At 51.6% G+C, this 12,746-nt stretch overlaps 1 protein-coding gene across 1 annotated transcript; it reads right to left on the bottom strand.

The window, feature by feature from the left end:
• Positions 1-5,325: 5,325 nt before the first annotated feature.
• On the bottom strand, positions 5,326-9,513 carry SOST (sclerostin). The gene is made up of 2 exons (XM_006167396.2): positions 9,252-9,513; positions 5,326-6,345 (listed from the first exon to the last, which is right to left on the bottom strand). The coding sequence occupies exons 1-2, from the start codon at positions 9,469-9,471 to the stop codon at positions 5,924-5,926; spliced, it is 642 nt and encodes a 213-aa protein (XP_006167458.1). The 5' UTR covers positions 9,472-9,513; the 3' UTR covers positions 5,326-5,923.
• Positions 9,514-12,746: the final 3,233 nt, after the last annotated feature.

Below are 12,746 nucleotides of genomic sequence, written 5' to 3'. Positions count from 1 at the left end.
TAATTTTCCTGTGTTTAAAAAATTTTTTTCTTTTAAGACAGAGAAAGGAAATCCATCTGGCAATGGTATGGAGGATATAGAAGGGGGTGGGAGAAGGAAGCTGGAGCCAGCCTTTTCACCTTCGTATAGCACCTACTGAATGGAGGAGAGATGGAGGCAGATTTTGGGGGGCTCAGAGAACACCCCATTTTCTTGGGCTGCTTTTGCCTTCTGAGCAGAGCCCAGAGCACAGTTCTGGGCTCTTGTCTGGTGTCCCTAGAAGATATGGGACTCTGTCTAGTCTAGGACTGGCTACTGTTCTGAATTGGTTTTTGTTTTTACATATATTATATATATGTGAATATATGATATTTTAATCACACATACATATATATGTAATCCATCTGAACACATATGCATCTAATGTACACACGTCCACATAATCCATCTATCAGGCACCAAATCGTTTGCATTTTTCCTTGTGTTTTCTTTCTGTTTGTCTAATGGGCACTGTTCTGATTTGATATGGCCTCATTCAGAGTCCTGCCTGGAGGTACCATTCCTGGACACCTGCCAACCAAGAGGCAGAAGCAAGAGGCTTTTCGAATGCCTGGGAAAGTTTGGCACTGTCCATTTGGAGTAAAGAAGTATGTGCACGCACGTACACATGTAAGCGCATGTGCAAATTCAAGAGGAGAGTGAAAACAAGTCTTCCTGAAGGGGGTTGCAGTGCTGCCATGACTATTTATACAGTATAGGGAAATAAAAGGGAATTTTTTTGTGGCTGCCTCTGTGGCACAGCAGTGATGCATTGCTCAAGAGAAGATTCCACATGGTAACCACAGTTCAAACGCCCAGCCTGGTTAGCCTAAAACATACCAGGCATGAGTGAGGTTCAAATCCCTAGCCTGGTAGCCTAAAACTTCAACAGTCAGGGCTATCAGAGGCTTGAGCCCTTGCCTTCGCTTGAACAAGGAAGACAGAGGGTATGTTCTAATATAGGGTGGGGCAGGAAGGACCACACAAGCCCCAGAGTTGTAATCAATGATCAAGGAACTAGGGCAGAGAGCCCAGGCCTGTGTCAGGAAACAGGGAGAAGGGCGAGTGTAGAATAAGGCTTGGTCTCAGGTCTGTGACTCTGAGTTTTACTCACATAGAGGTGGCTTTTGTAGGCTTGCCACCCTGCCTAGCTGCCCATGTCCTGCCTGCTTGGAAAATGGGAAACTTTGGGATCCTGTGGGTCTTTTGAGTCTTGCTTGCTTTACCTCCTTGTGCAGTGGTGGCTGGGTAAGTACTCTGAGTGTAAGTGAGCCCTATGGAATATGTAAAGCATGTGTGTGTGTGTGACAGAGAGAGAGATCTATTTCCTCTGTCCCTCTGTCTGCCTGACTCTCAGACTATTTTTTGTTTTTTGGAGAGGTTTTCCCTATAGGGCGCGTGCACTCGCCAGACAGAGAGAGACATAGAGACAGAAAGCGAGAAATCAACCCCCAGGGGGGATGGTCACGTTGCAATCCCTTCTCCTCCATTCTCCTCTCAGGATCTTGGGCACGCATGCACACGCGCCCGGCGTGAGTTTTAAGTCACTGGGTCCCGGACACGAACCGCGGTCGACTACGTGGGAGTCCGGCGACATAGCCATTACACTAACTGCTGGTTCCCTCTCAGACTATTAATATAAGCTCCACATCTGGCTGCACCCCCAGAACATGCACTCCCCACAGCACGACGCCACTCCTTCCAACTAAACCTGTTGTTTGTTCCTTTTCTGATCGGCGCCAGGCTCATAGACCCCATGTAGGTAGAATATAACCTTCCATAAATAACCTCTAACCTGACCTACAATTTAGCCTTTGGGTTTTTGTTTTGTTTTTGTTTTTGTTCCCCCCCCCCCGTGGTGATAGAATAAGGCTTGGTCTCAGGTCTGTGACTCTGAGTTTTACTCACATAGAGGTGGCTTTTGTAGGCTTGCCACCCTGCCTAGCTGCCCATGTCCTGCCTGCTTGGAAAATGGGAAACTTTGGGATCCTGTGGGTCTTTTGAGTCTTGCTTGCTTTACCTCCTTGTGCAGTGGTGGCTGGGTAAGTACTCTGAGTGTAAGTGAGCCCTATGGAATATGTAAAGCATGTGTGTGTGTGTGACAGAGAGAGAGATCTATTTCCTCTGTCCCTCTGTCTGCCTGACTCTCAGACTATTTTTTGTTTTTTGGAGAGGTTTTCCCTATAGGGCGCGTGCACTCGCCAGACAGAGAGAGACATAGAGACAGAAAGCGAGAAATCAACCCCCAGGGGGGATGGTCACGTTGCAATCCCTTCTCCTCCATTCTCCTCTCAGGATCTTGGGCACGCATGCACACGCGCCCGGCGTGAGTTTTAAGTCACTGGGTCCCGGACACGAACCGCGGTCGACTACGTGGGAGTCCGGCGACATAGCCATTACACTAACTGCTGGTTCCCTCTCAGACTATTAATATAAGCTCCACATCTGGCTGCACCCCCAGAACATGCACTCCCCACAGCACGACGCCACTCCTTCCAACTAAACCTGTTGTTTGTTCCTTTTCTGATCGGCGCCAGGCTCATAGACCCCATGTAGGTAGAATATAACCTTCCATAAATAACCTCTAACCTGACCTACAATTTAGCCTTTGGGTTTTTGTTTTGTTTTTGTTTTTGTTCCCCCCCCCCCGTGGTGATGGGGTTGTAGCCTGGTCTGAAGGCTCCTGACTCTCAGGACCCAGAAAACAGAGTCTAGCAGTCCCTGGGTTTGTGAATCTCTAGGAATTCCTGGTTCCCCACCTTGCCCTGTGCATGGAAACAGCTCAGTGCACATTGAGGAAATGGATCGAGACTCCACCCATGAATAGCCCACACACGTGCAGCCTCAGTGCCTTTGCGTGGGCCAGGCCCTCTGCCTAGCAGGCCTGTGCCCTGTTCTCCACCTGGCAGACTTCTTAGCAGCACCCACTTCCATGAAACCATCTGTAAACATTATCCTTCATGTTTGCCACAGAGCAAATTACTCCTGTCGCTGTTCCCCTGACACTTTGTACAGAACAGTGTGACCTGATTATTTGCCACCTGCCCACCAGGCTCTGAGCAGCTTGAGTAAGTATCAGGGCCAGGACTGAGCCTGTGTCTGGCTATGACCAAAACCTTTAACCCCTTGGTATCCTCAGATTCAAACACAAACCTGCCTCCAGAGCCCGTGTCCCCACCCACGACACCATTGCTTCTCAGGGCTGAACAATGTCTCCATTTGCTGCCTGCTCCCATGTTCTCAACTCTGGACAGTCTTCATGACCTATGGATTCCCTGCAGGTATATCTAAGGCCTCCTCAGAGCCAGGTGTCATGGGAGGAACTGGCCAGCAACACCCATCAAAGACTTACTGACAGCTCTCAAAGACTTGTTAAGAATGAATTTAGGAGGGTTCACTGGGAGTTAAACTGAAGTTATCAGACAGGACCTCAGCTCACTTTGGAGAGCGAAGTTCCCTCAAACGAGGCTGGTCTTGATCTAAAACTTTGCAGTTCATCCTTTTTCCTTATGGCAACTAAAGAGTATTGACTGAGACCAGACCCGGGTGGCATTCAGCACAATGAGGCACCAGGGGAGGCATAACTTTGAGGGAAGTGCAAGGCATCATGCCTGCTTTCGAAGATCTTAGTTTCACTGAAAGGCATAAAATTCACATGTGGAAAAAAAGCTTGACTGAGCTCCCTGTGGGCTGCTCCTGAATTGTGCTTGCTTTGTGTCTATGCCAGCACTAAGCAGGGCTTGGCCAGGCTAGACAGAATGAACGAACGAATGAATGAACGTCAACTGGAAGGTGTAGAACCAAAGTTGTTGTATGAACACTGCAGAGACATCTTTTTACAGAGGGTGCAACATTTCTGGAAGGTCAGGGAAGAAGTGACAAGTAACATGAACCCTAAAGAAAGTGTGGGAGTTGTTGTTGGGGTTGGTAAGTGCGGATGGCAAAATAAGGAGGCAATAAGGAAGCTTGGCAGAATGGGCGGTGGGAATTAAGCAGTGTCAGAGGGAGAATCTCACAGTTGATCTCAGGCAAGGAGGAGCCATTGAAGGATCTTGAGCAGGGGGAGTGGCACAATGAGAATAGCGATTTGGGATGATTGTGCAAAGAACAGAATGCTAAAGGGAGACAGACAGGTTATTACAATGAGTGGGTAAAGGAATGAGGTCTAGGTTTGGAAAGGAAGGGACGAACATGGCTTTTCAGAGGAAGGACATAATTGCCACAAGGGCCACCAGAGACCAGTCAAAGGTGCCCTCCAAGGCTTGAGCGCTGCTGACCAAGACAAGGGTGTTAATCTGGATGGAAATGACATTGTGTGCGGTGGACAAAAACGAGACCACATCCTCTCGGTAACGATTCATCGTCTTTATTAACATTGCCTCTGGACTCCGAAAGAACAGATTGTTATTTCTTAAAGCAATTTTAACACTGTCATTCTCTGCAAGAAAAAAAAAAAAAACTTTTGCATAAATAACTTAAGTGAGAAAATAAATATGTAACTTAACTCTTTAAAAACTGCTGCTTTCATTCTTAGGGACAAGTCCCACGAGGAAGGATTACAAAAATGACCAGCCTTGCAGGCTTTCACATGGCTGTGCTTCTGGTTTTTGTTTTTGTTTTTCTTTGAACAATTAAAACCTACAGCGAAAGTAAGAGGTATCTGAAAATGACTTTCAAAAAAGATTTGTGGGTGGCAAGTATTACGCTTTGCAGTTTCTCAGCTTATGTACAGCACGGGCCCTCCCTCAGGATGTCCTTAAGGTAAGATACCCCTTCACGCGTAAGAGCAGCAGGAAGCTGACGTGTGGACAGAAATGCGTTTGTGAGTGGTGACAGGAGGAGGTGCCGCAGAAGGGATGTGCTGGTCTTTCTTCGAGTGGGTGGTGGCTGTTCCCCTGTGCCTGCAAGCCCAACCTCCTGGGACTTTGAACTTCTCTGTGGAAGGTGACCTCGAAATATAGCAATATCCTCCCTCCGACCACACCCTAGGGACCCTCTCCTTCTCTATCCCAAATAATGGTGTTTTTGTTGTTGTTTTTTGAGATGGAGGGGTGGAGGTAGCCAAACATCTGGGAAGGTCAGGCTAGGGAGCAACACAGCTTTTTTTCAGGAGTTTGTCAGCCATAAATATGCCACCCATAAACAGACTCTTTTCTTTTCCTGCTTGTTTTTCATCTTTGACTGTCAGATCAGAAAGCATCACAACTCTGAAGTCTGGAAGTGACCTTGGGAGTGATTCTATTCTATTCAGTTCTCTCTCTCTCTCTCTCCCCCCCTCCCCCCCCTCCTCCTCCTCCGCCCGCCGCCGCCCATTCAAAAGGCACTGCATCCTCGGAATCATGACAGTAGAATCCTGGAGACTCCGCCCCACTCCCATTTTCTGAAAAGGAACTAAAGGTCCCGAAAGACAATCCTGCAGTCCAAAGTCATGGCAAGTTAGTGGCAGAGCCAGGACTAGAAACCGTATCTAAGGACGCCTCCTGTGTTCTTGGCACGACAGAGGCTTGACCATGAGTAGATGGAGAAGGAATCATGGAACTTTCTTAACCAGTCCCCGACTTTCACACTTCCCACTGCTCCCATAATAGCGCAAGGCCGTGAAAATGCTCCCTTTCTGCCTTCTCTGAAGTGGGACCAGCAAAGGTAGCGGCCCCGGCGGGCGGGGCTGAGTGGCTCAGTGTCTGTGACTCTCAACTCCCTCCCCTGCCCTACCGGACCCCTCCTTAGCTGGTGGGACGAGGAAGGCTTTCCTGGTTCCTGGGATTCCCCAGGGCTTGGAAGGTTTCAGCCCCCTACTCTGGGTTGCAGGCATTTAAAACGAAATACAAACAATCAAACCACGCGCAGGGGACAGAAACTTGGGGGCCCCGGGGTCCCGATGCCCGCTGGGGAGGCGCCATGGGCTCTAATAGGCGTTCTCCAGCTCCGCTTGGTTGGCTTTGGCGCCCCGGGCGCCGGGCCTCTGCTTTCGGCCTTTCTGCGGCCGCGCAGCCTCGGGCCCGAAGTCCTTGAGCTCGGATTGGTTGTGGAAGCGGGTGAGACGTTTGCACTTGCACGAGGACACGAGGCGCACCTTGCGCGCGCGGGGCGCCGCGCCGCCGGGACATAACAGCTGCACGCGCTGCGCGCGATAGCGGTCTGGGATGCAGCGGAAGTCGGGCCCGCTCGGACGCCACCACTTGCCACGGCCGATGGCGTTGGGCAGCAGGCGCGCAGGGCCGCACTGGCCAGAGCACACCAGCTCGGTGACCGGCTTGGCGCTGCGGCACGGCCCGTCTGTCACGTAGCGGGTGAAATGCAGCTCGCGGCAGCTGTACTCCGACATGTCTGCGGAAAGAAGCGCGCGTGAGGGCGGCTGCGCAGCTCAGCCTTTACCAAATCCTCCTCCCCCTTCTCCCCAGTCGCTTTTGTCCCCCAGGCACCCGTGATGCAAGGCCCCAGGTACTCAGGGCTGCTGGACAATCTCGGGCTTATCCTCTCCACTTGGAGAAAGTGCCTACTGGCGCTCAAACACCTGGGTTCCATCACTTACTTCCTGTGTGATCTTGAGTAAGTGTCTTTCTTTTTTCTTTTTTGAGAGGCTTTTGCTATAGGGCGCGTGTGCTCACGAGAGAGACAGAAAGCGAGAAATCACCTCCCCAGGGGGATGGCCACGCCACAATCTCTTCTCCTCCAAGATCTTGGGCAGGCACGCACATGTGCCTGGCGTGAGTTTAAGCTACTGGTCCAGGACACAGTCGACTACATGGGAGTCTAGCTACATAGCCATTACACCAACCTTTGGTCCCAATCTTGGGCAAGGTTCTTAACCACTCTTCCAATCTGTAAAATGGTTTGTCCCGGGATTCAGTGAGATAATCCACTACATATATAATGCAGAGAATACCATTTGGCACACAGTAAGAATTGGAAGCAAGAATTGGGCTGTTATTATGTATAATTATTATTCTTCCTTTCCTAGGGGCTATCTTCTGATTTAAGCCCCATTATACTGTGGGGTCCCTGACCTGGACTGAGTGGGTACTAGCCACACCTTCCGGACCCCTCTGGCTTCTCCCAAATTCCTTTCCCAGCCACTTGGGAGGCGTGGACAGGAGATGGAGAAAGGAGGAGAGGTTAATTGAAGGTAATAAATCAGGGTTGCAGCTATGGAGAGAAGGGGTTGAAGGGGAGGTGGTCGGATAAGAATTCATTAGACTTGAAAGGGGACTACAGACTGTATGTCCAACCCCCTCATTATCAGGGAGGACTCTGAGGCCCAAAGAGAGGCAAAAACTTGCCCAAAAGGCAGAGCTGGATTTCCTGATTCCACTTCCCTGGGGTCCCATCATCTTTGCCGCCGCCCCCCCCCCAAAGGTGGAAGCTACAAATATGCTCAACCCAGAACCTGCAGGTTCAGCTGCCGCAAACTTTCACTGAGCATCTGCGTCGTACCAGGCTGTCTGCAGGGCACACGCCGTCATTGATTGGCATCCAGTGGTGATGAAGCTTGCTCCCTGGCTGAGGGGAGATCGGGCTCTGAGCCCTGGCCTGGTCCCCTGCACAGTCAATACTGTCTCCTACTATGGGCTTAGATGGGTGGGAGCTTTTAAAGAGCTGGTCCTCACGTGAACACCTGTTCACCCACAAGAGTTCCATGGGGACAGTTTCAATGTGACTAGCAGGAGTGGAAAATTGTCCTGAGACCAAAACCAGAGAGGGAGCAGAGAAGGCCAGCCCCACGCCCAGGCCCTGGACAGCAAGCACGGCAGCAGTGGCATAGGGCTTTGCCATCTTCCTGTGGCTGGCCTTCTGGCTTCTGGACTGGTTTGGCATCCACACCCCTGCAGGGCCAGTGTGGGGAGTGGCCTATTTGCCCAAGGAGGAAGGCGTTTTGGGGCTTTCCAAGAATAGTACCCCTAGGTCAGGCACTTCCTCTGCAGAGTATGGTTTTGGTTGGCACATGGCTTTCTCAGGGGCTGTGGCCTCTCTTGGGAACCCAGGGAAGTAGATGTCTTGTATTCAGGTCCCTCTCACCCTTCAGGCAGTGACTTGAGTTCAGTCGACCTTGCCTGGGGGTAGGGACATGGCGGTGCTCTTCCCTTCCTGTTTCAGACTCAGAGTCCCGGCTCTGCTCCTCTGGGGTTGCCCTTTCCAGCATCCCCAGTCTAGCTTTCTGTGAGGCAGAGGGAGATGGCATGCAGGAGTCTTGGCAGTGGACTCCTGTCCCCTGGATAATGGCCAGAGGACAGTGAGGCCCTCGCCCTGAAGTGTCATCCCAGCTCTTACCCTAGCCATTCCTGCCAGCTACAGAGCCAGCTGTGCACCCTTGTCCCCAGCTTCTCTGCACTCCTGACCAGAAGCCCAGGAACCCATAGCTTTCTCCCTCTCGCAGGATCAGGCTCCCTCCCTGAAATAAGCAAGGCTGAATCTGGGGCAAGGGATCAGGACAACTGGTGCCTCTGATGTCCACTCCCTGCACAGAGAATGCTGCCTCCCCACCAAGCCTGCACTCAGCTGCCACCCTTGCCAGAGGCTAAAACTGTGCCTACAACTAACTCCCATTGCTTCCAGTGCCAGCTCGCTGGGCAGACTGTGGGCAAGGGGAGCTGAAGGGTGCCCTCTGGCTTCCCTTTCCAATGCTTGGCGGGAATCTCAGTTCCCCTAACACCCCCCGCCATGCACTCCATCAACAGAGCCATCTTGCAACCAGATCCAGCTGGGTTCAAAGCTTAGCTCTTCTTCTTACCAAGTTACTTAATCTCTGGAGTCTCAGTTTCTTCACCTTCAAGCTGGTGGTTCACCCACAGGGCTTCTCTGAGATGGGTCTGTGGGACCCAATAGAGCACAGCCCCCAAAGAACATCTGGCATGCTCCACAGGTGTGGGGGTCCCCTTGCAGTGTCTCCCCCCAAGTAGTGCAGCAGCTGGACCTGGCTTCTGTATTCTCAGGAGGGCATTCTTGGAAACTCTTTTCTGAGCCCCTGGGCCTGTCCTCAAGCCTTCCCCTCACCGCCTAAGCCTCTTCCCGCCCAGCTCTCTCTGACCGCCCCCTGCTGGCTGGCCCTGCACTTGACCGCTCTGGCTGTGCTGGCTGGCCTCCCTGGCCTCCAGACATTCCTGTCCCTCTGCTGGCGCTGACAGAGTCTGATGCTCAACACCAGCCTTCAAAGCCTCCCAAAGAGAAAAGTCTAGAACTTCCCCGGCTGCCTCGCCAGGACCCTTTTGCTAAAAATTCTCTCCTCTACCACATACCTTTCGTCTCGAAGGGGTGGTGGGGAGGCCTTCCTCCATTCTCAGCCCGGTTCATGGTCTTGTTGTTCTCCAGCTCTGGAGGGGGCTCAGGGTACTCTCCAAGCTCAGGGATGATTTCTGTGGCGTCGTTCTTGAAGGCCTGCCAGCTCTGGCCCTCCACCACATGGAAGGCTGTGTGCACCAACAGGCAGACAAGGCACAGGGCTAGAGAGAGCTGCATGGTGCCAGCCAGGGGAGGGCACCCAGCACCCAGTAGCCCAGGCTCTGGTCCCCAGCACAGATACGTTCGCCTTTTTAAAGCCCCCTCTGCCTCCTGCCAGCCAATGAGGACAAGCTGGGGCCAGGCTGGTCCCATGTGTCCCTTGGCCCTGGGGGAGGGAAGGGGTGTGATCAGAGCAAGCCCTCCCCATAGACTTCTTCTCAAGCTCAGCAAACTTCCAAATTGCTTCTGGCCTCCCAGGTGACCCAGAGAGAGGGGGGCGTGTGAGGCAGGGCCGGAGCTGCTCTCCAGCACCTCCCACACGCAGGCGGCTGTGGTTTTCAGATATCAAAATGAGCTCCGGCTTTTAATTGTCTACCTCCCGGGGCCCCTCGGGCATTCTCAAAACAAACTGTGCACCGGCTTAACAAAGAAAACGTTGCAGCTCTGAGTTCCCCACAGGGCTGAGCCAGCGGATCCCATTTCTCAGGCCAAGTTCATTTGCTACCCCACCAGCAAATGGCCCCCCAGACCCAGCCAGAGGCAGAAGAATGCATTTTAAGAAATCCCACTTACCCCAGTTGCATGAGGCTCAGCATCTATTATCCTGACCGAGATAGCCTCTCCTGGCCTTCTCTGGAAGGCAAAGGGAGAACTAGAGGGTCCCAGCAAAGGGTGCCCACTGGGTGAGGGGTAGAAATTCTGGTGACGTGTCCAGGATGAGCAGATCACTAGGCTCCGGGGATGGAGAGCAAAGAAGACACCTCAGCTCCTGCTCCTCGGGAGTCCCGAGCACTGTGAGAGGCACTCCTTGGCCAGGGCACTCCCAACAGCTCACAGGCTGGTGTGCCAAAGGCGGTTAGTACCTGGCTAGGCTGTGGGTGGGGGTGGACAACACAGATTCCTTTTTACCTTCTTTTTTAATGTTTTGCCATAGGGCATGTGTGCTCTTTGGAGGAAGACAGAGACAGACTGCGAGAGGAAAATGAGAAATCACCCCCAGAGGGGTATGGCCACATCTCAATCCTTTCTCTATTCTCCTCCTGGGATTTTGGGCATGTATGCACACGCACCCCATGTGATCTTCAAGTCGCCATGTCCTAGACTCAAACCAGTTGGCCATGTAGGAGTTTTGCACCCTAAGTACCATGCCACCTACTGGCTCCCAGGTCCCTTTTCTTAGCAAAAAGCCAAGGCCAGCGTTTTTATTGGTGACATTCTCCCCCCTCTTGTCTGCCAGCCCATCACCTTTTTCAAAAACAGCTCTGAGGCACCAGCAGATGGTGTAGCGAAGGATTCCCACATAGTCCACCACAGTTGGAGTCCTGCATCCCCTGACTTGAAACTCACACTGGCGAGTGTGCAAGTGTGCCCAAAATCGCAGGAGGAGAATGAAAAAGGGATTGCAGTATGGCCATTCCCCCTAGGGGGTGATTTCTCACTTTCCCTATCACCATATCTGTCTCTCTCTCTCTCTCTCTGGTGTGTGTACATGCCCTAAGGCAAAAACCTATTAAAAAGTAAGTTTCGAGTCCTACATGGAAGCCCTTATCAGTGTATCACGGGTATGTTCCACGGAGCTGCCCAGGCCCCAGTAGCCACAGAGAAGCCCAGAGGAATTGCTATCTCAGCCCTGGGGTAGAAGGAAGGGCACAGGGAGGAGAAAGGCATGGGGGAGGAGGGTTCACACCTGAGGTGCAAGAAAAGAAAGGAGGACCAGCGGAAGCTTTCAGGGAGACAGATTGTTTGAGGCCCGCTCACCCACACTGCCCTGAAGGGAAGCTGGGAAGAGGGCTGTGGCCAGATCCCCTGGTATTTTAACTGGGCAATGAATCAGTATTCCCCACCCGCAGAGCCTCTGCAAGGCCTTTGCCACCTGCCCCAACTTGTAAGTCACTGTGTCCATCTGCGACGGACTGTCCTCCTTTCCATCATCCATCACGCAACACATGAATGCAGCTGCTCTGACAGTTTTACAAGCCAGACAGAAGCCCCTGCAGGAAGGGCCCTCTCTGATACCTGCTTCCTAAGTCAGTTTCCTTCGGGGCAGATGAAAACAGCTGTGGCCATTGTTGGGGGTGATCTATCTCTCCCAACAGAGTCCTGGTGTGGTGAGAAGTTGGCCCTCCACCCCCTCCCCTTGTCTGTGACCCTCTAGCCTCCTTTTCCCTTGCTCTGGAATGTAGACCGTTAACCCTATCATGGCCATTCGACTGCCTTCTCCTGGACTTGGGAGAGGGCAGTCTAATGCCCGGATTCCTTGAGCAGGCCGGAGCGGTGCTTAGAGCCCCACCTGCTGTTGGAAACCGTTGGACCATCCACATTAAACACAGAGCATGGGGCCCATCCTTGGAACACTTCTGCCACCTGCAGGAGTTAAAAGGAGGAGCCAGCGACTGGAGAATAGAAAGGCTTTCATTTCATTTCATTTCATTTGGAACTGAAGTAATATTAAAGGGAAAAAGAGAAAAAGGCCTAGCTTCTTGGGAGGCTGGAAGCCATGTGGGAGATCCAGGTTTGGTTTCCAAGCCAACCTGAACATGCTGGGTACAATAGCACATGTCTGTGATCCTAGCTAATTGAAATACCTATCTAGGGGCCAAAGGTTGTATGGTGAGAGAGACAGAGAGACAGAGAGACAGAAAGTGAGAAATCATCCCCCCAGGGGGATGACCACACCACAATCTCTGCTGTTCCATTCTCCTCTCAGGATCTTGGACATGCATGCACACATGCCCGTGTGAGTTTAAGCCACCGGGTCCAGGACTCAAAACGCGGTCAACTACAGGGGAGTCCAGTGACCTAGCCATTATGCCAACTGCTAGTCCCCGTCCAGTGATAATATCTTGCAAAATTATATTAGGTAAGGGGACCAGCAGGAGGCATGGTGGTTAAGGTACTGGACATTCCCATATGGCCAACTACAGTTCGAGTCCCGGACCTGGTGGCTTACTTCCTTACCTCCCTCTTTCTCTCTCTGTATGTATCTCTCTCTGGTCAAATTAAAAATAAATGAATAAATAAAGTTAAATAAATAATTCTTTAAAAAATTATATTAGGTTGTCGGGAAAGTCATGATATATTTTTCTATGCAAAAATGCATCACGACTTTCCCAGTGACTCAGTGGTACAATATCTTAACCAGGATGCGCTGATCAGTATCACCCAATCCACCGAATCTGCTCGAATTGCCCCAGTCTTACTTGTACTCATTTGACTGTGTGTGTGCTGGTGTATTTTGTTCTATGCAATTTTATCATGTGTGTAGATCTGAGCATCCACAATCACCGTGGAGA

Source organism: Tupaia chinensis, unplaced genomic scaffold (assembly GCF_000334495.1).
Source record: "Tupaia chinensis unplaced genomic scaffold, TupChi_1.0 Scaffold144741_1, whole genome shotgun sequence".
In the NCBI taxonomy this organism is placed as follows: Eukaryota; Metazoa; Chordata; class Mammalia; order Scandentia; family Tupaiidae; genus Tupaia; species Tupaia belangeri.
Note: the sequence above shows the minus strand (reverse complement) of the source record. Positions and strands in the feature narration are given on the sequence as shown.

Excerpts from the sequence above, each read along its gene's own strand:
- SOST (XM_006167396.2), bottom strand. The coding sequence starts at position 9,471 with ATGCAGCTCTCTCTAGCCCTGTGCCTTGTCTGCCTGTTGGTGCACACA. Across the intron at positions 6,346-9,251 it reads CCACCCCTTCGAGACGAAAG|ACATGTCGGAGTACAGCTGC; the intron begins GTATGTGGTAGA and ends TTCTTTCCGCAG.